This window comes from Notechis scutatus, chromosome 8 (genome assembly GCF_049901735.1).
Source record: "Notechis scutatus isolate UNSWTSFEM ecotype Mainland chromosome 8, rNotScu1.2, whole genome shotgun sequence".
NCBI lineage: Eukaryota > Metazoa > Chordata > Lepidosauria > Squamata > Elapidae > Notechis > Notechis scutatus.
The window spans coordinates 710435-734508 of NC_142016.1; the positions used below are offsets into that span (position 1 = coordinate 710435).

Below are 24074 nucleotides of genomic sequence, written 5' to 3' on the forward strand. Positions count from 1 at the left end.
GGGGTGAGGTGGGGCTTCCTGCTTTGACCCAAAGTGATCCGGCTGGTCTGCTGTGCATCAGCTCCATCTACCTGGCCATGGATTCTGCATGTCTGTTGCAAAGCTGCTGAGTCACAGAAAAGAGTAAAGGCCAGTTTCTGCAGTGACCTTCCAAAGTTGTCTGATGTGCACACCAAGAGCCACTGCTCCTCTGAAGACCAGATCCATTTATGTCGCACTGCACAGAGGACCGGTGGGGGGGAGGTTGTTGTATAAGTAGGCCAGAGGATAGGCAGATAGCCATTTATAGGGGGGCAAGGGAGATTGCTTCTGGCCCAGTCAGCGTCAGTGGGTAAATGCTGTTGCCAACAGAAGGGCCAGAGCAGAAATAACAATAACACGTTTGGAAGGGACCGTGGAGGTCTGCTAGTCTAACCCCCTGCTCAAGGCAGGAGGCCCTATATCATTTCAGACAAATGGCTGTCTCTTATGGAAAACCTCCAGTGATGGAGCCCCCACAACATCAAGAGGGCAGCTAATAGTTTTAACTGTGAAGCAATTTCTCATTTCCAAGTTGAATTTCCCTTTGATGAGCTTCCACCCATTGCTTCTTGTCCTCAAGTGTTTTAGAGCAGGGGTCCCCAACCACCGGTCACCGGTCCGCTGGAACAAGTGCCCGCCATTTTTTGATGAAAGGCCGGTGAGCTTTTCCGAAAGCTCCGAGCATCTTTTGATCAAAAAAAGTGCTTCGCGGTGAGCTTTTCCGGGTAGAAAGCTCACCGGAAGCACTTTTTCATCAAAAAGATGGCGGCGCCCAGCTAATGCCGGTACCGGCGCGCCATAAAAAAAGGTTGGGGATACCGGGCCGCGGCGTAAAAAAGGTTGGGAATCACTGTTTTAGAGAATAGGTGACCTCCCCTTTTCTCCGTGACAGTGTCACACCTGCCCCAATTTGGGTCCTTGGGAAAGAGACCCTCAACTCCATTTGTGTGAAAGGTATACTTTTACTAAAAGCCAAGTGGTTACAGTACAGCAAAGTCAGATCTGAAAGTTTCTGCCCAAAGGTTCCCCAGTTAACTTTCCCTTTTCTGTTCCTCTCCTCTGTTATCTCCCCATTATCCAGTCATATTTGAATACATTTCTATGGAGATTCTCAGTCCTCCAGGTTGTCCCAAAGAAGCTTTTTTTCAAGAGGCAACTGGATTTTCTTGTTTTTCTTTGAAGATGTTTCGCTTCAAAGAAAAACAAGAAAATCCAGTTGTCTCTTGAAAAAAGCACCTTTGGGACCTTTGAATAAGTTGTTTTGGTAATGGTCCCAGCAACAGGAGCAGGAGTTAGATGGTGAACCGTCACGTTCCATGATTCCCAGGCGCCTGGCCTTGGGACAATTAGCTAATGCCTGGAGAAGGCACAATGAGTGGCTTCTGTTTCCTTCTCTCCAGCAGCTCCTTGTCCGTCTGTCTGCCCCCCTCCCTGCTCAGTTTATGGCAGGCTGGCATCTAGCAAAGCAAGGTTGAAGCGCAGGATGGCAAGTCCGGCAGTCTGCTGCTTCTCAAGCACCGCAGGGCTGCCATCACGTCCCTTTTGTTTGACCTACCTAGTTCCCACAGTCCGTCAGCCTTACGGTTTAGCCTCCAGGCCCCTAACCATCTCTGTTGCTCTTCTCTGCAGTTTCTAGGGCCCCAGCATTGTGACCAAAACTGAATGCAGTACTTCAAGTGTGACCTTACCAGTGCAGTATAAAGCAGCAGGTCAGGTAGTCCTCAACTTACAATAATTTGTTTAATGACTACTCAAAAGTTACAACAGCACTGAAAAAATTAACGTACGTTTTTCACACTTATGACCATTGCAGCGTCTCCGTGATCATGTTATCGAGATTCAGATGCTTGGCAACTGACTTGTACTTATGACGGTCGCTGTGTCCTGGGACCACGTGATCACCTTTTGTGACCTGACAAAGTCAATGGGGGAAGCAGATTCACCTAACAGCCCCGTTACTGTTTTAACTGCAACTATTCACTATTCATTGTTAAAATGGTGGCAAGAAAGATGGCAAAATGGGGCGAAATTCACTTAACAAACATCTCGCTTAGCAACAGAAATTTTGGGCTCGCTTGTGGTCACAAGTCGAGGAGTCCCTGACCTAACATCTCTCGTGGTCTTGAAGCTCCCCTTCGGTCGGTGCAACCCAGGCCTGTGCTGGCCTTTCCGGCAGCCACTGCTGGCTCGCAATTAAGCGGCTGTCCACTAGGACGGGACCCCCCCGCGATCCCAGCCCATTCGGAACCGGGCCGCGTGGGCGGTGGGTGCCCCGCGCACAAAACCATTCCCCCACCACCAGCGCCGCCAACCAGGAAAGGCTGGGGAAGGCCGTGCAGGAGTTTGGTTCTCCACCCCCCGCTGGGAAAACCTCCCCTTCCTCCCCCCCCTAGCTGCCTTTGGCGGGATATGGACCCACTTCAGAAATCACTGACCAGGCGCCCCCTCCTCCCCCCTCCCGTTGGGCTCCGTCGCCGGACAGCCCCATCCTGTCGCAAAATCGCAGGCACCGCGCGGACCATCGCGGCCGCCGTAGGCCGAGACGCGCCATCGGCGGGATGAAGGGGGAGGGAGCTCCTCTTCCGGGGTCCAACATCCGGTCCAGCAATTCCTGCCTCCTTCACGCAGCGGGGCCAATGGCAGCGCTCCAACGCGAGTGGAAGAACTCTGACCGGCCAATGACATCGCGGCTTTGGAGGCTGGGCCTCGTCCGGCTCTTTTGAAGCCGGCCGGGGTCGGCCGGCCCTTCCTTCCGAGGCGAGCGGGGCAGGGAGGCGCGGCCGTTCGCAAGAGGGAGTGCTAGAAAGCGGGGCCGGAATGCGGGCCCCGCGGCCTTCCGGCTGAGCCGCGCTCCGGGCCGCCATGGAGATCAGCCACTCGGTGAGGGAGCGCACCATCGCGGAGAACAGCCTGGTGCTGCTCCTGCAGGGCCTGCACAGCCGCATCACCACCGTGGAGCTGCGCGACGAGAGCGTGGCCGTGGGCCGCATCGTCAACGTGGACGCCTTCATGAACGTCCGCCTGGGCGAGGCCACCTTCACCGACCGCCGCGGCCGCGCTTGCCGCCTGCAGGAGCTCTTCATCACCGGCAGGAACGTCCGCTACGTCCACATCCCGGACGAGGTGGACATCCGGGCCACGATCGAGCAGCAGCTGCAGCTCATCCACCGCGTGCGCACCTTCGGCGGCCGAGGCAAGGGCAGGACCGAGTTCCTTCGGGCAAAGCCAGCGGGCAAGTGAGCGGCCCGGCGGGCAGTCGGAGCCACGGGGCAGCCGGCGCTGGAAACCTGCTTGCTCCCGGAGACCCGTCGCTTGCTTGGGAAAGCCGTGGCGGCTTCCCCCGCTCCGGTTCAAAGGGGAATCGGATGGTGACTTTCCTTTGCCAGAATATAAACCTCCGCCTGCCAATAAGAAGGAGGTTTTCGGAGGCTTTTCTGTTTACATTCTTTCCCCCCTGAGCTGCTTTTCCCGCTCAAGAATAAACTTACAAGCTTTAAAATTCAGCCTGCTGAAAGAAATCCAGACTGCCTGTTGGAGCTCTGTATGCCGATGCTTTTGGATTACAGTAATCTGTAGTCAGAAACGAAAACTGATTTTGCACCTAATGGGTTGGATTTTCTGGAGCTTTTTGTATTAATTTGTTAAGTAAAGGATGGTGAGCAAAATGTCCCTCTTTTATCTGGGGAAAACCCAGACACACAAAAATGAAACAGTCCAGAATTCCAGGGCTGGTTCTTCACATTACTTCTTTATGGTCCCTGGCCTGTAAAAAAAAAACTGCCTAAAAAGAATGAGGTTCAAAACCATGCCGTTTTTGCATATTTGAAGGCTGGGCTCATACAACACACTAGTCCTAGCAAAAACAGATGGTAGTGGGTGCCCGTAATTCAGTATGATATAGCAATACCATTCTATTAGGCCATAATTTGAGTTTTTAGGACTGTTACATTTTGTTAACCTGAGTTAGGCTTTGTTGCATTGGGCCAACTCAACCACAGCAGATAGTAGATTGGTAGTAGATTGCTGGAGTAAATATGGGTGGAATTTTGCTTGCAAACAGTCTCATTGAATCTTGCTTGCTTTAGAACTGCCTGCAACTTTGTCTAGGTGTCCCTGCATACACACACTGCAAAAGGGCTGATGGATAACATAGGTTGCAGATGGCTGCATTGTGCACTGCTCCCAAGTCCCAGCTGCACATTGTGTAGAAGTGCACACCCTGAGTGCTGATTGGATGATCCAACTTCCTGTTCTTTGCTATTTGAGCAGCCCCTAGCCAGAACATTACATTTGCAGAAATATAAATGGAACATCTATGCAGCTGTCCCCAAATGACAGGTATATGTGTTCCCTGACATACATTCAGTCTCGAACTGGAGTGAGCAGTGAGTTAGCCTGCAATACTGCATTCTAACCACTGTGCCACCACACAGTCTAGGAAGAATTCTACCCCAGAAAAACGAGATTGCTCCGGAATGAAAGCCAGCTGCTTGAAAAGGTTTCCTTTATTGGCAAAGACAAAAGCTACTTCAGCTATCGGTTCTGGGACAGCTGAACGGTTTGGGAAGTTGTTGCCTACTTGAGGTTGTGAGTGGTCCCCAAGGTGCGGGGTAATGCTAATCTTAAATGTTCCTTTCCTTGGTCTAATCCTATCAGTTTGATTTAACAAGTTGAGGCTTGCTTCTACTGCATTGCCTATTGCTGCTGCCTCCCTTTCAGAATGAAATGGGGGAGTTCTGGTTTTATAAATGAATAAAACTTTGTTTCTAAAAATGAAACTTAGTTTCATTCATGTTGCTTACTTGAGGCTGTTTCTGGAGGCAGAATCTGAGATCATTCTCCCATTTATTGCTGAATTCCTTTCATAAACTTCAGGGTATTTCTAGAGCTAGAAAAGAGGGGTGAAGGCAAGGGAGAGTCTTACCACAATAATTTGCTTTGGAACCTGAGCCTTATAGATCTTTTCAGTAAATGGAGAATAGCTGAAGTTTTAGTTGCTTTTCATGCCAGAAACCATCAAGTTGGAGGAAACTTGTGAATGCATTTCCTCCACACACATCCCACCTTAGTGCAGATTCCACTAATCCTACTTTAGACACTCACATTTGCTATGCTCTAGACTTTCTCTTCTTATTAATATGACTCAAAAGAGTAATTGACTGAATGAAGTTATTTCACTGAGAGGTGTGGATCCAGATTCCATTTCACATGTTCTACGGTCAAGCCATAGTCTCCCTTGTTTATACCAGGCCAACATTTTTCCTACCCTGATGCAGATAGATTTTTAGAAATACCATCCTATTTATAGTTTGCTAAGTGCCTTAAGTTACTGATTAAAAAGTTGGATAGCAGAACAAAGTACTTTTCCACCCTAACCCCATCTCTTCCCCTCGCTTCACCCTCTAAGAGTTGGTACCAAAAGAGGGCAGCTTCCCCAGAGTGCAGGAGCCCCACTGAAGAGCAACTGCCCTCTAGGAAGGCATCTTCCCTCTGATGACTGATAGCTGTCAGTAACTGGCCCTTTAGCCTGCAGGGATGAAGTCATAAAGCCATCAGAATTCCCAGGGACATGACCTGCCTCCCTTATCAAAGGGCACCTGTCCTCCACCTTGTGACCTACTGCCATGCCAAGCAAAGGTCCCCAGGAAGCCACCAAACCAATCCCGAAATGTTCCCTGATTGTCATTGTTTGCACAGAAGCCATAGCTCTTTGGGTGTGGACTGCCTCCTTACAGAATGTGATGGCAGGAAAAATGGACATATTTTTGTGAATTATAGGTAAATAGGAAACACTTGAATTTTAAAAAAAATCGTCTGAATATCTTTGTAGAATAATTGCTAAAGGTCATAGTCTGAAAGAAAATGACAATGGTCCTAAGATCTAAAAATCTATCCATTTTGTTAAATGGAAATGAGAGAGGAATGCCGTGTGTATGTCAGGAGAGAAAGGAACTAGTGGGAATGAAGCCCTAAGGAGGGCAGCTGGTCAAATGAGAGGGAGAGATAGCCAAGAGCAAATAGCTGATGAACGAAGATCAATCACACACAAAAACCTGCCCGGAAGAAGGAACGTGTTGAAGTGGGCGAGGGAAGTGGGGGAGGGCTGGGACAGGGGAGCAGGAGAGCCCGGGTGCCCTGAACCTCAGGAGAGGATCCCTCCCGAGAGAGGAAAGGAGCCAGGGGTGCAAAGGGGGGGCGGGGGAGAAGTGACACTATTTGACCAGGGTGGAAGAAGCGGGGAGAGGCGGACAGCCAACCGCCTGCTGCGCCCTGGGAGCCGAAGGGAGCTCTCCTCTCGCGGCCTGTCGCTTCCCAACGGCTGCGTTTCTCGGCTCTTCTGCTGCCGGCGGGTCTCTGAACGCGGCCCTCCTTCCAGGGAAATCTGCCCTCCCATAGAATGGAGGCCGCGCAGGCGTTAAGGGCTCCCCCCGCTCCCCCAGGAGGTGCCCGTCAGGAGGCAGGGAAAGCAGCCGATCCAGGGCAAGGACGGCGCCTTCCGCACCGGCTCTCAGAGCGCGGACAGCTGGCGTAACCTTGGGGAGCGCCGCCCTGGAGCCGAACCGCGGCCCATTCTTGCACCGACCGTCGGCCTTTGCCTTGTCTACGGCCCCCTGCCCCAAACGCCCGGCTGGTTGCCCCCGCTCCCTAAAGAGCCTCCCCGGCCTTCCGTTCTTCCTCCCGCCCAGCCACACAACCGGGAGGACATGGGGCAAGTGACGGGTCCGGCCCCGCCGGCAGGCGCCAGAGGAAGCGCTGCGAGCCAGTCCCAGCCTCGGGGCCTGCAGGCGGCGGCTCCTCCCCGCTTTCCCCGGCGGGCCTCGTGACAGGACTCCTTCGCCTGGGCCGCCCCCCCCCGCGGGCTCGCCTTCCTCCCAGAGAGCCTCCCCCCGGCAGCACCGGAAGTCCCCGGACGAAGGAGGCGGGGGGGCACGTGCTCGCTCGCCCGGCCAACCCCGGAGGCGGGGCCGGCGTAGCGACGTCCCCTGCGTCACGTCCGCCGTGAGGGGCCGAGGCGGGCGCCCGAGCGGGAGGCGGCCTGGCGAGTGGGGCCGGCGGGGCCAGGGCCGGAGGCAGCGGCGATGGGTGAGAGGGCGCGGGGGCCGGCGGGGCAGGGGGTTCGGCGGCGGTTCCTCCCCGCGGAGGCCCGAGCGGGGCGGCCGGCTTCCGTGGCGTCGGGCGCCTCCCTGGGTCGGAGGCGTTCGGCGCTGGCCCGGAACCGAAGCCGAAGCCCGCGGGAGGCAGCGGCGGAGAAGCCCCGAGACCCGGCCCGCCTCCTCTCCCCCGCGGGCCTTGCGGCAGGGGCGGCCCCTCTCCTGGCCAGGCCCGCCTGCAGGAGGACGCGACCCTCCGGGCCCCGGGCGGCCTTTCCCCAAGCGAGGCCCCCGGGCGGCAGCCCTTCAGCCGGGAGAGCGGCGCCCCTGCGGCGGGAGGGGGCCTGGCGCCTCGCCGAGGGAGGGCGAGCCCCGTCGGCCCGGGGCCTGGCTGGCCGCTGACGGTAAAAGCGGAGGCTCCGCTGCAGCCGCCGGCCTTTGGGGGCGGGGGGAGCCGGAAGCCCTCCGGGGCCGAGGCTCCGTGGGAGGGTCGGCTTCTAAGGCCAGCGGAAACCGGGCCCGGCTGAGCGGGGGGGCGGGCTCCGAGTGCGGGCGCCCCCGGCCTTCCCACAAGAGGCGCCGGGGGTGTTGGGGAGCCTCCCAGGCGCTGAGCGGAGGCTCCGCCGGGAGACGGAGAGGCCGAGGGGCGCAGGAGGCGGCGGCGCTGCCTTTGGGGGCGGCGGAAGCGGGGGAGGCAGTTGGCGGAGGCCGTGGCGGTTGCAGGCGGGAGAGCGAAGCGGCGGTTCCAAAACCCGAGACCGGTGGAGTCCAGACGTGGCTATTCACCCGGCTGTGGCCTCTGTTCCCCAGCGGCCTCGGGGGTGACACACCCCGTGGATGGGGAGGCCCCGGTGTCCTTCGGGCTGAGGGGTGGCCAGGCCAAAGCCGCCCCTCTTCCTGCTTGTCTCTCCTGGGGGGCCTTCCAGCCCGGCCCCTGGCAGCCCAGTGTCTCCTTCGAGGCCTCCCGTGATGGGGCGTCCACAGCTCCCAGAGGCAGCTTAGCCCACCTGCTTCTCCTTCTCCTGAGTTCTGGCTTTTGAGGGCTTCAGGCTTTCAGATCGGCTGCTGCTTTTCTGAGGTTGCCTAGCTTTCTTCTGCTCACCTGGCCTCCCTGCCCACCGTGGATTGGAAGAGAACCCTTGTGATGAAGGCAAATATACAGTCCCTGAAGTCCCTGAATAATGTCGCAAGATTGAATCTCGGTCACTTACTACTGGACCAAGATTTACTCTTCCAAGCTTCAGACTCATGCTGGGCAGAAGAGTCCATCTCTGGTCCCAGTGGCCAACCAAGATTTGATCTTGCAACTTTGAGTTTAGTTTGCCAACTGTGTGTTCACATGCAGCTGTAAAACAAGATTGCCTGGAAATGGCCTGGTAAATGAGGTGCATACTTAGAAAACTGATCTTTTGCATCTTGTTCAATATTAAGATGAACAGTAGCAACTTTTCTACCGTCCCATGAAGATTTTAACATATTGTGTCAAGGTGGTTAAATAGGAATCAATGTTATGTCTGTTGTTCAAGGATTTGATAGCTCAGCAGGACTTTTTGCCTTGCCATCCTAGCATGCACTTTTGTATATTTGTCAGAACTGTCCCATTGAATTAATGAGGATTTATTCCTTGATAAATGTATTCCTTTATTTCTTCTTGAGCTGAACTATTTGCTCATCCTGCCAGTATACTAGCAAACCAGTATAGATTCATGGCAAAATACAAATAGAAGTGCACCTTCTACATAATGTAAAATGATGTCAGTGTTAGTTTAAGAAGGACTTTTATTAAGAATATGGGGAAAGTTCTTGAGAACAGCACAGTTCTGCTTTTCTTTCTGATGAATATTTTAATCCCAAGGCCATCCAGAATTTTCACCAACTGTGAGTGAAACTTGATCAAAGTGCAGGTTGGCTTGGCTAGTCAGCAGTGTGGCTCTAGGTGGCATTCTGTCATCGGGAAGGCAGCACATTGTAATAATTGTGTATTCAGAGTTTTACTTCCTGATGAAATATGGCTGTTTTTCTTTTGTCCTTGGGAACATGGCTGTTAGCATGACAAAAAACTGAAGCTAAAATCTAACAAGATGAGGCTGCCCCAACCTGTACTGCTTTTCTGGCCAATTAAAAGTAGAAAAAGTAATTTTGCTCTAGTTCAGGCTAACCTAATTAGGGCTCAGAAATTTAGCAAGGTTGGTGATTACTAGGAAACTCCAACAGTAAAGTTTAAAAACGTTTTGTTTGTGAAGTCAGAATTAAATTGAGGGAAAGGATCCTTTAGGGCATCCCCCCTAAGTGCTTCACAATCCGTAGGGCTTAATCTCAGTTGAGCAAGGAAACTTATTCAGTACACAACACCTGCTTTTGCCAGTGTCGGAACTTAGTGAATCTCGGTTGATTCCAAAAGCAAACTGAATCCGGTCTGGTTAGTCCTTGTGAGGGACCAGGTGGGAACTCCAGGGCCATTGGCAACCAGGGAAGTAGACGGTGACGAAACTGTATGAAGGCAGACCCCAAGAGTCCAGCATGACTTGAAGAAGTCTTTGTCTTTACGGTCCAGCCATGGTTTGCATTGCATTGCTGACAGATGCGTTTGGGCCGGACTCTGTACTGGATTTGACGAAAGCCCTTGGCTCAGTCAGGAACCTTGCTCTGGCAGGAGACCTTTGCAGGGAAGCTTCCTGTACAGAGCCAAGTCAAAAGTGGCAGCAAAAGAAAGGTACCCTTAGCCAGTCTGCCCCCACCCAGAGTCCTCCAGCACTAACTGTTTCCTGCAATCATGATCAAGCCAGGTCAGAAGTAAACAAGGTGTGGGCTGTTTTTTCCAATCAGGTGAAAGCTAAGAAGAAACAAGACAAGTGTGAGTTCCAGATCAGTAGCAAAATCAGCTTTGCATCTTGTCTGTGGGCCATATGAAGTGCAACAAAGAAAATGTTTGAATTTATATATTAGGCACAGCCAGACCCAGAGCAAAGATCAGAACTTGGAGAATATCTGGCAAACATTGGATTCATTGCTGTCTTGTGCAGGCATTTGTCTATAACTCGGCTGGGTGTTTTCTGTATGCAAAGAATTACATTCAGAGATTAGAACAGCTAAGACAGTTACAGTCTTGTGCCTCATTGTGGTGGTGGTGGTGCACCACATGAGACTTGAGAAGAAGCTATCCAAAGCACCACAACCTGAACTCCTGCCTTGGGTACCCTTGCTCCGCTGCCCTTGGTGACTTTAGTGATCAGATATGCTCCTTCCTGTGAGTTCTTGTGTTTCGCTAGGCCTCAAAAACGGGACTGTATTCAATTGAGTATCCTTAGGATGGTGATCTTTGTGCTTTAGGGTTCATTGTGCATGTGTGTGCCTGTCTATCGCTTGTCTGCAGGTGAGGCTCTTGTGCTCTGCCTGACACATTTTTTTTGTCCTTAGAAGAGACACACAGGCAAATGTGTGGACATGTGGACCCCATTCTTTTTGTGCACCAGTGATCGTAGGCTGGCAAATGAGCCTCTCAGGCTGCCCTGTGTTCCCTCAACGCCAAAGCATTCCTTGACTTTCTCCCCGGGAGTCTTTGGTAGGGAGACCGGCAGGGTCTTCCGTGAGCTCATTGCCCTCTTTGTTGCAGTATCGCACCCTTTAGGAGATCCCTTCAGCCCCTTTTGCCATTAGGGTGGCTCCCCCCAGCTTCTGTTGGCTGTAGCAGCATCAGTGGCAGCTGGTGTTTCAAACCTGCCGATCAGTGGAGACCAGCTGAAATCTCCAAAGCAGGAGGAGTTCACCAGCTCCACACATCGAATGGCTTTAGTAGTGTGAAAACCTCTTTTATTTCCCCTGCTGCTCTTGGTGCTTCTGCAGTGGGTGGGCAGCACTTGGATCAGTTCACAGCCACTTTGCTAACATCCTTGGAGCCCATTGAGGGGAGGGGCTCCTCCTGCAGCGGGTCCTTCCTAGGTTTCTCTCTCGGGGGGCTCTCTGGTTGCTTGCAGCAGCTCTTCCCCCAAGGTCATCCACAAGCAAGAAATCTATGAGCTGTTTCTGTGTGGTACAAAAAGGCAACTGATAGGAAGGCTCCTTTGAGAAAGTGAATTGGGCTTAAAGCAGCGTCTGCCTTTCTTTTGCAGAACTCAGAATGAAGCGACGAACCTCCGAGAGAGGTGGTGGGGAAACATCAGCCAAGGTCCTCTGCCCAGGGATTTCCAGCAGCAACACCAAAAGAGCCGGGCCTTTCATTCTTGGTGAGTCAAAGTGATTGTTGCCCCCAAGGGATGCTGCCCCCCCCCCCACCCCATATTCAGTGCTGTCAGATCATCAGGCATGCAGATCGGTTTCCTTTGCCTGATGAGCTCTGCCATAAGGCAGGAGGACATTCCTGGCCCCCGAGAGACCATATATTCAGCCAGGCTGCAACCCTGCAGGACTCCTCAAAGGTAGCCCAGATGGTAGGAGGATCGGAGCCGAGACACAATCCTGTCTCAGCATTTGCAAATGGAGGTGTTGAATCCCTGTCTGCTGTGGTCACTGCTGGGTGGCCTAGTTGTCCCTTCACCTTGAGTTGCCCTTCCCCAGAAAAGAGGGCAATGCCTCCAGTGCCTCTGGTTTGTGTGTGGCCCTTCTGGCTTCAGCTCCAGGGCCGGTGGCCACCGCATTCTCCTGCTCTTGCGCTGAGCTGGGGAGGACGCGCGAGGGCCACCTCCCTTTCGGCTTCCTATGGGCCGTCCTATTGGTTGGGCACAGGGGGGGCTTCTAGACGTTCTGTTTTTATGTTCCCAGGCCCACGTTTGGGAAACTCCCCAGTGCCTAGCATTGTTCAGTGCTTGGCAAGAAAAGATGGGACAGACGACTTCTATCAGCTGAAGGTAAGAAGCAACTTACAAAAGCAGGTCCCCCAAAATAACTGACACGAAAGAGAGACACAGTGTTTAAGCCCTAAAGATCTGCTGAACTGCAGAACCTTTAAAAGTGGGATCGAATGCAGCGCATGTGAAACAGGACCTCTGGTGGGGCAGTGGTTAGAATGCAGTATTGCAGACAAATTCTGCCCACAGCCAGGAGTTAGAACCTAACAGCGCTCCAGGTTGACTCAGCCTTCCAACCTTCTGAAGTCTGTAAAACGAAGACCAAATTGTTGGGGGGAATATGCAAGTAATGCTTCAACACTGTAAACCTCCCAGAGAATGCTGTCAAGTGCTATGGGGTGGTATATAAACCTAAGTGCTACTGCTAAATAACAATAGCACTTAGCCTTATATACTGCTTTATAGGGCTTTACAGCCATCTCGGGGGGATTTGCAGAGTCAGTGTATTGCCCCAACAATCTGGGTCCTCCAAATGCTATTTTAGAAGAATGGAGTGGGATAGGCATGGCCTAGTCAATCTTCGATGGAAATTTAGTTGCAGTGGTGGCACCACAACCAAAACTTTGGTGGTTCCCCTCAAGTGATAGGAGGGATGCCTTCTTCAGCTGTCCAGTCCCCAAAGCCACAGCAGCCCCTTTTAGGTGGGGATGCTTTCCCAGAGGGCTCAGGTAGAGAGAGGCCTTTCTGACACCTTCACTGAGTTGCTTGCTGCTGCCGAGGCTGGGAGTGGTAATGATATAAGAGGTTAAGATGTGAAAACTGTTACCTGCCCTAGAACCATTAACCCCCAAATCGGTGCTCCGGGCACAGCAACTGGGGCACAGGAGGAGTGCTGGGGAAAGGTGTGCCCTCTTTGTTAGAGCCTCTTTTATTTATGATGTCAACTTGGCGCGCCAAGGTCCTCTGTGCCCTGCTGTGATTTTGTGTGCATTGCACTTGAGATTGGCACTTTCTGGCTTTTCTGCAAAAAAGGTACTGTCTTGAGCTGCTCTTCCTTTGTCTTATTCACAAAGATCCTCACCTTGGAGGACAAGAGGGACCATGGCACAGAAACCCAAGAGGAACGCCAGGGCAAAATGCTGCTGCATACAGAGTTCTCCCTCCTCTCTCTCCTGCACAATCAGGATGGGGTGGTGCATCATCACGGCCTTTTCCAGGTAGGAGCTGGAGCGCACGGCTTCCTGGCCTCCCAGCACTGATCTGGTGCAGCCTCAAGAGGCCTGTTTTCTTAATCCTTCAAATGGCGCAACCCAAGTTCATTGGTTTTGGGGACGCTGTGGTGTTGATGTCGTGTGGTGCTTGCAGGGGCGGCCACAGTCCCAGTCCAGCTCCTCTGCCTGAGTCTGTTAGGCTCTGCCCATCAAATGCCCCTCTGTGCCACTTTAATCACAATTGCCTAAGCAAGGTGAAGGGCTGTCCCCCTTTGGCAAGGCTACGGCTTGCTGGGAAGAATTGTGCACTTCTGGTAAGACAAAATATCTCTGCACCCACCCACGCCTTTCTGAAATCTCTCAGGATTTCCTTCATGGCTGTGAAGAGCCGTCATTTTGCACGGGTGCAAAGCCCGCACTGCAGCACAGAATGGGCTTGTCTTTAATCAGTGGGTGGGGCGGGGGTCTCCCTGCTCAATTAACTCTGGTCCCTGTGACTTGGGACATTGCAGGACCGAACCTGCGAGCTGGTGGAAGATCTGGAGTCCAGCCGGATGGTCCGGAAAATGAAGAAACGCATCTGCTTGGTGCTGGACTGCCTCTGCGCCCACGACTTCAGTGACAAGACCGCTGAGCTCATCAACCTCCAGCACTACGTCATCAAAGAGAAGCGGCTTAGTGAACGGGAGACGGTTGTCATCTTCTACGACGTTGTGCGGGTGGTGGAAGCCTTGCACAAGGTACCCTGTTTCTGCGCTTATTCCGCAGTGTGGTAGCTGCACACTGGCCCCAGAATCTGGCACGGCTGGAAGAAGGTTGCGGTCGGGACAGCAACCCTCAATGTTACTGAGCGTCGTTTCTGACCTGCCTTGGCAGGAGCAAAAGGACGGAAGCTGGAGCTGAGCCGGACGCTTCTCTTGGGGGATTCCGTCACACGCTTCGCTTGGCTCTTCTGCCTTGGGCAGGGTCGCCTCCGCTGCTCTAATTGCAGGATTGTTTTATTTTTTCAGGAGAACATTGTGCACAGAGACTTGAAACTGGGGAACATGGTGCTAAACAAAAGGTGTGTTCCTTCTGCAAATTGCTCGACCATGGGATGCTTGTCCTTTGGACACAGCTGGGCAAGTGGGTAGCAGGGCAGGTGGCATCTCTCCTGTACACCCCTCTTGTTCTCTGGTGGGCAAAGGTCCAAGAATGGGTGACGCTTCCATCGGGTGCAGCTGGAAGTACCGGAAGAGTCAGTCAGCTCCCCAGTCAGGAATTGGGAGGTTGGCCCTGCCATTGCTCTGAGTGACTTTGCAGCTTGTCCTTGATGCAGGTAGACAGAAAGGTTTTTCCAGTCATTGGCCAATAAAAGTAAAGCCAACGGCACAAAACTAGCCCTTAACGACAAGAGATATTAGCAACCATTTGAGGGCGATGGCCCTTGGTGTGGCTACTCTGCCAGTCACCAGGGAGACCAGTCTAGCTGGTCTTCATTATGCCCAGACAGATCGAGGGGTGTCCCTGGGCAGCAGCTTTTGTGCATCCTCCTAAAAGCAGCGTTTTAAGGGTTCTGCAGCAGCCCCCCCCTGGCCTCTTCTCATTCCCACATGGGGAAAGCACCCCAAAGTTCTTTCAAGACTGTGGGTGGAAAGAACTGGTCCAGCCTCCAGCCAGAGTGTGAACATTCGTGAATGCGTGCAGCTCTCTGGCCCTGGAAAGGAGGCTGAGTGGGCTCAGTTTAGGCTTCCAAGAGGCTGTTGGGAAGTTAGAAGCTCTTTCTTAGAGGTTGGGATTCACCACGTGTGAGGAAGCAGAGCCCAGAAGCTCTCAGTTCCGGGGAGGCTCCTTGTTTCAGCCTCAGAAAGAGAAACTTACTTACTTCAGGCAAACTTACTTTGGCTTCTGCCACCTACGGCATTTTCTAACCTCACTTTTCGGACCCATATTTTGGCCATGTTCGGATCAACTTGCTGCAGTGTGTTCTGTGAGAAAGCTGTTTGGAACAGGTAGCTGCTGAGTTTTTGACCAGGACTCCTCGATTTGACCATACCGAGCAGTTGATGGCTTCTAGAGCTGTCAGGTAGTTTGAGGTCAGGGAGCCTGAAGGGCTGCTCCTTCCCTGTGAGCTGGGTTGTGGTTTATTCCATGCACTTACCCGGATAAGGGATGGATCCTGAGAAAACTGGACCTCATGTCTGCTTCTGGGCACCTCAGTCTAAAACCACATGGACAAAGTTCAGCATGTTCAGAGAATGGGGACCAAAATGAAGGAGGGAATGGAAACCAAGTCCTCTAAGGAAGGATGGAAGCAACTGGCCATGTTTAGCTTGCAGGGGGAAAGGATGAGGGGAAGCCTGCTACTGAACGCATGCAGGAGAAGGAGCAGGAGGTAGACCTCTGTTGTTGTTATTTTTTTATTTTATTTTATTAGATTTGTATTGCTGCCTGTTCGCCATAAAATCAAATAAATTGATATAGTAAAATCACCCCCAGTTGAGAGCAGATCACCCAAGCCATTTGGTGGGCTCCATCCCGCGCTGGGTTCCCCAGGCCTGCTGGCAGAACCAGGTCTTCGGGAAGAGAGTCGGCGTGGGGTCCAGTCTAATCTCTGTGGGGATGATGTTCCAGAGGGAGGGAGCCACCACGAAGAAGGCCCTTCTTCTGTTGCTGTGGGAGCAAGGCCAGCGCCAACAGGTTGAGCCTGCAGGAAAGGAAGTGGAGCTTGGACTTCAGGGGCAAAGAGCTCTCCGTTGGCCTTCCCTGGAGGTCTTCGGTCAGTCTGGGCAGCGATCTGCAGTGGATCCTGCACTGAGCACAGGATTGGGCCGGCCTCTGCAATCTCTTCCAACTCTATGATTCCATGGAAAGGCAGCCCATGAAATTTGGAATCTCTTTGTGGCTGAATTCATAAATAGTCTTGAATGGCAGAAGTTTGGTTTGGTGCATTTGATTGTTTGGCTGCCTTCTCTCTCCTCTTTTCTCTGCAGTAATTATGCTTTTTTTCTTGGCTTTATAATCCTATAGCTGCGAAACCCCTCCTGGGGTAAATAGAAGGGAATATAAAATAACAACTTAACTATTGCTTGGCAAATTTCCCTTGTTCTGCTTTATAGGAGATCCATCTTAATTCTGTACTTGTCTGAGCTGGAAGTTTCTTTCCTTTTTAAGCAAATGTTAATTGAGATAAAACACCAAAATATCTGTTCTTCTATGAAGTCTTCCAATTTAATTCTGCTTTTAATTCAGGAATTAAATTGATGGTCTTTCTCTGGAAGAATCCTTTTTAAAAGGTGCTGCATTTCTATGACAGCAATTCCTTTTCTATTCCTATTCCTTTTCGAAGGTTCTGAGGATTCTGGCAATTTTTACCCAGCGGTGTGAAATAGAAGCAAGTGTAGGCCCGCACTGCTTGTTACCGCAGGCATGAGGGCTGATGGCAGTGGGGATTCTGGGGCGATGTTAGCCCACCCTCTTTTTTCAGCACCCTGGATTCTCTTCTGCCCCCCTGTTCCCCTACAGGCTCTTGACAGCTCCAGGGAGGAGCCCTGAGGCTGAAGGACTGGATCAAACCCAAAAGAGACACACAGAGCTTTTGGGCAGTCCTGGTTCTCCAGAGCCTTACAAGTCCATTTGTGGTCACAATGCATAGCCCTGGAGGCTGTTTAAATTTGGATCTAATCAGTGAGCCAGTCAGGATCATCTGTCGTGAGAGCTGACTGGGGGCTCTTCTCTTGGGACTCTGCTTCCATATCGTAAAATCATAGAATTGTAGAGTTGGAAGGGACCACAAGGATCACCTGCTCCAACCCTCTGCAGTGTACAAAGAGATCAGTGACGCCAACTGTCGGAGTTGGCTATCCAACCTCTTAAAAGACTCCAGAGACTCAAAACCCATAACCTGCCTCAGTTGATTGTTCCGTTGTTGTCCGTGTGTTAACATATATTTCAATGAAATCTAGGTAACTGCAGCTTATAGCAGCAGCTTTTGACTTCGTTTTGGTGGTCATGGAAAACCCTTGATAACTATCCTCTCTGTGGCACACGCACACGCACAGCTGAACGTAGCTACCACGTCTTCCCTGGGTGACCACCCCACATTCCTTCCGCTCGTCCTTGTGGGGCAGCACATTTTGGGATCTCACATCGCCTCCGTTGCAGCCCCTGGATCCTCTCTGCTTCCCTTCTAATGCTGTCTTTACTTCAGGACCCACCGAATCACCATCACCAACTTCTGTCTTGGGAAGCACTTGGTGAGTGAGGATGACCTGCTGAAGGACCAACGGGGCAGCCCTGCCTACATTAGTCCCGACGTCCTTAGCGGTAAGTAGCCTCCCTTCCCCCGAGGGCTCCCCTCTTCCCCCTTTCCTGAGCCCAGAGGCTCTTCCCCTGCCCAGCGCAGCAGTGGAGGGACTTTCAGACCTATTTCCAGCTTGCTCCAGGCGGAGCCCCCATGGTTCTGAGACCTCTTTGCCTTGGCTGGCTGGCTGGCGGATGCAGAAGAGACTCTGCTGGTTGAGGGGGAGCTGGCCACCTTTTCTCTCCCCGGGCAGAAAGGCCGTGAGCTCAGCCGGCAGGGTCCTGCTCCTCGGTGGGCCATGCTAGCCTGCGGGTGCCTCCTCTGCCCTGCAGGTCGGCCCTACCGCGGGAAGCCCAGCGACATGTGGGCGCTGGGAGTGGTCCTCTTCACCATGCTCTACGGGCAGTTCCCCTTCTACGACAGCATCCCTCAGGAGCTCTTCCGCAAGATCAAGGCTGCCGAGTACGCCATCCCAGAGTGAGTGAAAGTGGCCCTCGGCCTTCCCGCCCGCCCTGAGCCGCCCTGCTTCCTGGCCATTCCTCTAGCTCTCCCCTGTTCTCCAGCAGGGACGGGCGGGTGTCCGAGAACACCGTCTGCTTGATCCGGAAGCTGCTGGTCCTGGATCCCCAGCAGCGCCTGGCGGCCTCGGAAGTACTTGAATCCCTCAGCTCCATCATCGCCTCCTGGTGAGGGGGGAGGGGGGGTGTGAGGGAGGGAGGGGCCGCTGGGGAGAGGAGGTCTCTTGGGGCGGCTCTGCCGGACGGAGGGGGGTTGGGCTGGGCTGCCCTTCTCCGCCCGTCCAAAGGGGACCGTTTGAAAGGGAGCAGCTTCCGGGCTCTCCGTGTTCGACAGGCCACGTTGGTAGCACCTTGGTTTTGCCTTTTGCGGCCCCCTCGCTTGAGCCGCTGCCTCTGCCTAGGCTAGACAGGGGAGCCAGGGGGTCTCCACTCGGGCTCTCCAACCAGGGAGCCGGAGGAGATTCGGTTCTAGGCGCATGGGTTGTTGGGGAGCAGAGAGGAGAGAGGCAGCGGTTGGAGTCACGGTGCCAAGCTGGCCAGCTCTGGGCTCTTTTTTGCCCGTCTTTGGCTTGCTCTGGTGAGGGCATCGTCCCAGGCGCTGCCCCTGTCCTCCCTCCTCTCTACCCCGAGGGAGAAGCACCTGGGACCAGGACCTGCGCTCTGCAGTGCGCCGTGACACCCCCTGGCCTGGCCAAGCGGCCCCCTGCCTGGGCTGGGCCACCCCTGGGAGTCCAGTGGCCGCTGCCTCCCCTCGCAGGAGCCTTTGCCCTGCTGACCAGCAAGCCTTTGTCCCCGCAGGCAGTCCCTGTCCTCCCTCAGGGGGCCCTTGCAGGTGGTGCCTGACGTCGACGACCAGGTGGCCAGCCCAGAGCAGGCGCACGAGGTAAGGTCTGCCCCTCCCCCCCCTCAGCCTGGAGAGGCCTCCTCCGTGGAGGCCCTCAGAGGGAGCCTCAGCCCAGGCACCGTTGCTGGTCCCAGGCCTTCCTCGGGGCCTCTGCCTGCCAGGAGAGGGACGAAGGCCTGTATCTACAGGTGGCCCTCAACTTACAACCTCCTCCTCACAACCTCCTCATTTAAGGACCATTTGAAGTTTCACACATGTGACCGTGGCGGTCACGTGACTGTGACATTCAGGTGCTTGTGATGGCTGCAGTGTTCCGGAGTCGTTTTGCAACCTTCTAGCAGGCAAAGCCAATGGAGAACCCAGATCCATTAACTGCCATGTTACTAACTTAACAACTGCAGTAATTTGCTTAACAAACGTGGCAAGAAAAGTCGTAAAATAGGACAAGTTCACTTAGCAAGTTTTTTCACACAACGATATTATGTTTTGGGCTCCATTGTGGTTGTAAGTTGGGAACTGCCTGTGTTGCTGGCCCAGCTCCCCTCGTGGGCTCCTCCCTCTGTTTCTCTGGCACGCAGTCAATGCAAACTGGCCCCTGCTGCCGCCAGGGTATCTGGGGCGTGGAAGCACCTGGGGCATGCAGGTGCAGAGAGACCCAGCAGGCGCCTGCTGAAGGCTACCTGTCGGACTGCCCGCCCTGCTGCTTGCGGAGGCTGGGGCTCTGGGGGCCCAGGAGGCAGCAGAGGCCCACGGCGTTTGTCTCCTGGGGGCAAAAGGCCCCATTGGCTTTGTCCTCCCTGCAGGCAAAGGTGGCCGAGGAGTGTTCCCAGTACGAGTTTGAGAACTACATGAGGCAGCAGCTGCTGCTGGCAGAGGAGAAGAACACGCTCCACGAGGCAAAGACCTTCCTGCAAAAGCGGCAGTTTGGCAGCGTCCCTCCCGTGAGGCGCCTTGGCCACGATGCCCAGCCCATGAGCGCCCTGGACGCCGCCGTCCTCGCACAGCGCTACCTTCGGAAGTAGCTCCCACGGGGGAGGCAGGAGTCGCGCTCCACCCGCCCAGCCTGGCACAAGAGTCGGGGCCGGGCCTGGGTGCCAAGCGATGTAGCAGTCTTCCCTGTGTGCTGAGGGGCCTTGCTTGCCGGGGCAGCCCCAAGAGGATGCGTGGAAGACACCTGGCTGGGACCAGGACCTGAACCCCCATCGTGGGCCGTAGCCTGCTTTTACAAAGTGGGACTCTGCAATCTACCTCTCTGCCTCTTCTCCCCACACTGTTCTCTGGACTGGAATGTGGAGCGGTTTGGCAAAGGTGGTCCCGGCAGGCTCCGTTCCTCACACAAACTCTGGAAAGCAGGTGGGCTGCATTTCCCTCCCTACGGTTTGAATAAGCTTCATCGTCCCCTCCCCCCATTGTCCTTTGCCCAGGGTTTCCAGAGGGGAACTCTTTCTTAAGCCCATTTCTGTCCGATGCCCTGGGTTCTGCTTTCAGCTTAAGCCCCAGGTTGAATTAATTTGTGCAAGCATTAATTTTGGGACGCCAGTGTGATTACAGCCTTGCAAAACGTCTCATCTTTACTCTGAGCTTGTTGAACGGGGAAATTTTGCTTGCAGGTTCCAGCCAGTGGAAGTTTCAGCCCAGAGCTGTTTAAAATGTAGCTTTTCTGGAGACCAAAGTCTCCGATCCACCTAATTATTTTGGATCTCCTGGGTGTTCTGTTTTGGTTTTTTTTAATGGTAGCTTTTGAAAAGTGCAGTAATGTTGCATTAATTCTGTTTTTATCTCTTGCCCCATTAAGCATGGAGGCATGTTTGAAGGGATAAATTTGTGATAATGTGAAATGGGGGAGTTGTCCCTTCTTCCTCCTACTCCTCCCCCATCCCCCCACTACAGACCTCACTTCAGTTCCCTGCCCCCACCTGCGCTCTTGGCATGCTCCCATCCTTGTCTCTGGCCACAGCACTTGCCTGTAGGCAGAGGTTGGGGAGAGGGGTTGCCCATTGCTCCAGGCTAGGATCAGGCTGTGTGATGCCTGAGCCACTGGGGGGGGGAGCGGGGGGGGTTGGACTGGATGCCTTTCTTGCCAGATAAGTCCTGCACAGCATCCTGTGGAGATGATTCTGTTGCAGGGTCTCCCGTTACCTTTTCTCCTCCATCATCAGTTCATTTCCCAGCAATGTTGGCTCTCCAATGTTGTGCTGCCCTTTGGAAGACCTGGAGGCTGGTAGCCTGGAGCAAGCCCCCGTCCGATGGGGGAGGGGTGGGGGGAGCAAAGAAACCCTTTGGGAGCAGTAGAAAGCAATTTCCCACAGGTGAGCGTGTTGGCATGATTGAAGCAGGACAAGCAGATTTCTGATTCTGTTGCCCCCGAGGAAAAAACACAGTTCCAAAAAGGTCTGGAACTCTGGGGGAATCCAGAGGAAGCTTAGCTTGTCATTTGGAACTGCTGCACAGGACACGAGTGCAGCTACCATGGTCAGTCTCTGGAAACCGGCCTAGGAGCCTGCTAGGTGGCCCCCCCCCACCCCCCCTTCTCTCTCCGGGCCATCGAGCAGGGTCCTTCCCCAGCAGCCTTGCCCAGGGATGGCAGCAGAGGCCAGAGCAGCGGCAGCCTTTGTTGGGCACTTGGCCTTTGAGCTGTTTTTCCACAGCCTTCCTTTCTCCTGGTGAGTCCTGCTGCCCAGGAGTCCTGAACATGATTCTCAAGTGTGAGAGAGGCGCTTCTGATATAGATGTGGGAGGCCTATGTAGTCCTGTGGGGACGTGCACTTAGGACGGAGCCCTTGGAGGCCTCACCTGCAGCGCAGTCTGCTTTAAGTTCCACCCCGTAGGAACGTTGGAAGCAGAAGTTGCCGGGGGAAGGTGGAGCAGCTTCCTGCCCTCCAGAAGGGGTGATGGGGGGTCTTCCCAGGAGAGCGGCGGGAGGCTGTGCCAAGGGAGTCGCCTCCCAAATCCTTGGAATGCAAGTTCATAGCTCTGCCCTCTTCCCACCTTTGATTTTTTCACCATTCCCCAAGATAGTTAATAATACGTCTGAATGATCTGGTCCTTCTCCCATCCTTGACAAAAATAGCAATACTCCATTGATTTGGGTGTTCCACCATCTGTTGCAATAAAAAGCTGGCTGGAAAGAGATGGAAAAGGACCCTGGGTGGGGTGAGGCCTGGAAAAGGGATGTTGTGAGCTGCTGGGTTGGCTTGGGGAGATGTCATATTGGGTGAGACACCACAGACAAAATTCCTATTGTAAAAAACTTGTGAAGAACATTTGTATAGAGACCTATTTTTGTATTACACCCACCTAATCCAGCATGCCAGCAATAAAATTTCATAAGGTAGAATTCGAGCACTTAGAAGTCTGGTTATTATTATTCCCAATGGTTCCCCCACCACTCGCCTTCCAGGATGCAATATGGAAAACTCTTAAGTTCTTTCATAAGAGCTTTTCACTCGTCTCTTTCCATAGCTTTTCCTGGCCTGTATCTCTGGGGAGGTGCAGGTGGCCACACCTCCTATCTCAACAGCTATTGGGGGGAGGCAGCACCAACGCCTTGACCTAAATGCAAGCAAATCATTCTGGAATATCTGGGCATAGAAATGTGCTCCAATTATGAAGATCAGTGTTGAATGGCAGAGAGATTCTCATTAAAGGACCTCGCTATGCTTCACCGTTGTAGGACCATCAGCAGGTTGATGATACCCAGTGATATATCTCCACCCCTAGCCAGACAGTGGTTACTGTGCCAATGCTGGCCAAGTGCCTGGAAGCTGCACAGGAGGAACCTTGGCAAACAGAGATGCTTTGGGGGGTGGGGGGAGGCTCCCTGGACCAGATCATTACCTTTAACTCTGGAGGGGGTGGTTCTCCCCCAGATTGAATTAGTGAACGATTTAGTGGTCCCCACAGCTTGTGCTCAAGGAGGCAGGTGGCAACCGTGAGGGTGGGGGGAGCTTTGCACAGATTTGTCTGGTGCACCAATTATGCCCTTTCCTGCACCAGTTGCTCCTGGTCACTCATGCCTTGGTCACTTGGCCATTTACTGGGCCCCCTTGAAGACCACCCAGAAGTTGCTGCTGGTCCAAAATAAAGTGATGTGCACAGTAATTAGTGCCCCTAGGTTTGCCCATGCAACACCCATTACACGAGCTGCACTGGCTTGTAGGTTCTTTCCAGGTGCAATTGCTCCATGGATCACTCTTCCCTCTGCAGTTGGGCAGGCCTCAACCGCTTAACTCTCCTAAAAGCACTCAAGATCTAGCATTTCTCCCAAGTGCCGAGACAATGAGGTGGCTGCATGTTGGAAGCTTAACAGTGCCAGTTTTTTGTTTTTAAAGTGTATGCCTTTTAATAGTTTCAGTTTTTTTAAAGCTTGCATGCCAACTATCTCGCCATCTCTGTGGCTTCCATCCAATTAAAATGCACTATAAAACATTGAAACAATAAACATGGGTCATGAATTTAAATTTCAATTAAAATAAAACTAACCAGGATAGAGAGGAAGGAGAGTGTTCACAGGGAGGCAGTGGGGGGTCTCCTCCAAAGTGCCCCACCCCCATCAGGGCCCCAGGCTGACTGGCACAGTCATGTCTTCAAGAGGATGGGAGCAGCTCTGGCCTTGGGGGACCACGATGGTCCAGAGGGCAAGAAGCAGAACAGAAAAGGTTCTTCTGAATCCCACCAGCCTTTTCTGCTGGCACGGGTGGGGCAGGGGAATCCCATTGGGCTGAAATGGCTCCTCACATAACCTGCTTCCGTGCCATGAAGGGCTTTAAAAGTGATAACCAACACCTTGAACTGACCCGGAAGCAAACCGGCAACCAGTGCATCTTGCGCAATAGCAGAGTGACATGGGCTGCCCTCCGGGCCCCAAGAACTGTCTATGTGGCCGCATTCTGCACCAGCTGAAGCTTCCAGATACTCTTCATGTAGAGCACATTGCTATAGTCCAGAAGGGAGATGACCAGGGAGATGAGCGTAGGGACTCCCGATCTAGGAATGACTCAAGTGGCACATGACACAAAGTTGTGTAAAGGCTGTCCTAGCCACAACTGCCATCTGCTCATCAAGCAAGAGTCATGATTCCAGAAGCACCATGTCTGTCTGGAGAAGTGCAGCCCCATCCAGAACAACTTAGGATATTAAAGTCCTGAAGCTGGAAGCTCCACACACACACAGCCGCTCAAAGGTAGCAGGATTTGACCAAAGCCTCCAGAAACCTCGGCCTCCAGGTGCTGGGAGGGGGCAGCAACAGCATCACTTGGGTCCCGAGGGATGGAAATGCAAAGGCTGCAGTGGCTCATGTGGTAAGACGTTGGGCCTGCGCACC

The 24074-nt window shown here is 53.3% G+C and overlaps 2 protein-coding genes across 13 annotated transcripts; both read left to right on the forward strand.

The window, feature by feature from the left end:
* Positions 1-1743: 1743 nt before the first annotated feature.
* LSM10 (LSM10, U7 small nuclear RNA associated) lies at positions 1744-4799 on the forward strand. Its single transcript, XM_087970453.1, has 2 exons — positions 1744-4367; positions 4464-4799. Exon 1 carries the CDS (start codon positions 2884-2886, stop codon positions 3259-3261), a length of 378 nt encoding a protein of 125 aa, XP_087826579.1. The 5' UTR covers positions 1744-2883; the 3' UTR covers positions 3262-4367; positions 4464-4799.
* A 1959-nt stretch (positions 4800-6758) lies between these two features.
* STK40 (serine/threonine kinase 40) lies at positions 6759-22093 on the forward strand. Of its 12 annotated transcripts, none has more exons than XM_087970429.1 (12): positions 7014-7104; positions 8140-8497; positions 11222-11335; positions 11871-11956; positions 12970-13113; positions 13620-13847; positions 14118-14170; positions 17297-17412; positions 17722-17866; positions 17935-18075; positions 18706-18790; positions 19555-22093. In XM_087970429.1, the coding sequence occupies exons 3-12, from the start codon at positions 11230-11232 to the stop codon at positions 19771-19773; spliced, it is 1323 nt and encodes a 440-aa protein (XP_087826555.1). In that variant the 5' UTR covers positions 7014-7104; positions 8140-8497; positions 11222-11229; the 3' UTR covers positions 19774-22093. The 12 variants fall into 12 exon arrangements, with proteins under 12 accessions (XP_026529551.1, XP_026529549.1, XP_026529550.1 ...); XM_087970431.1 differs by having other exon boundaries at positions 17953-18075; XM_087970433.1 differs by having other exon boundaries at positions 17956-18075.
* The last annotated feature ends 1981 nt before the right edge of the window (positions 22094-24074 follow it).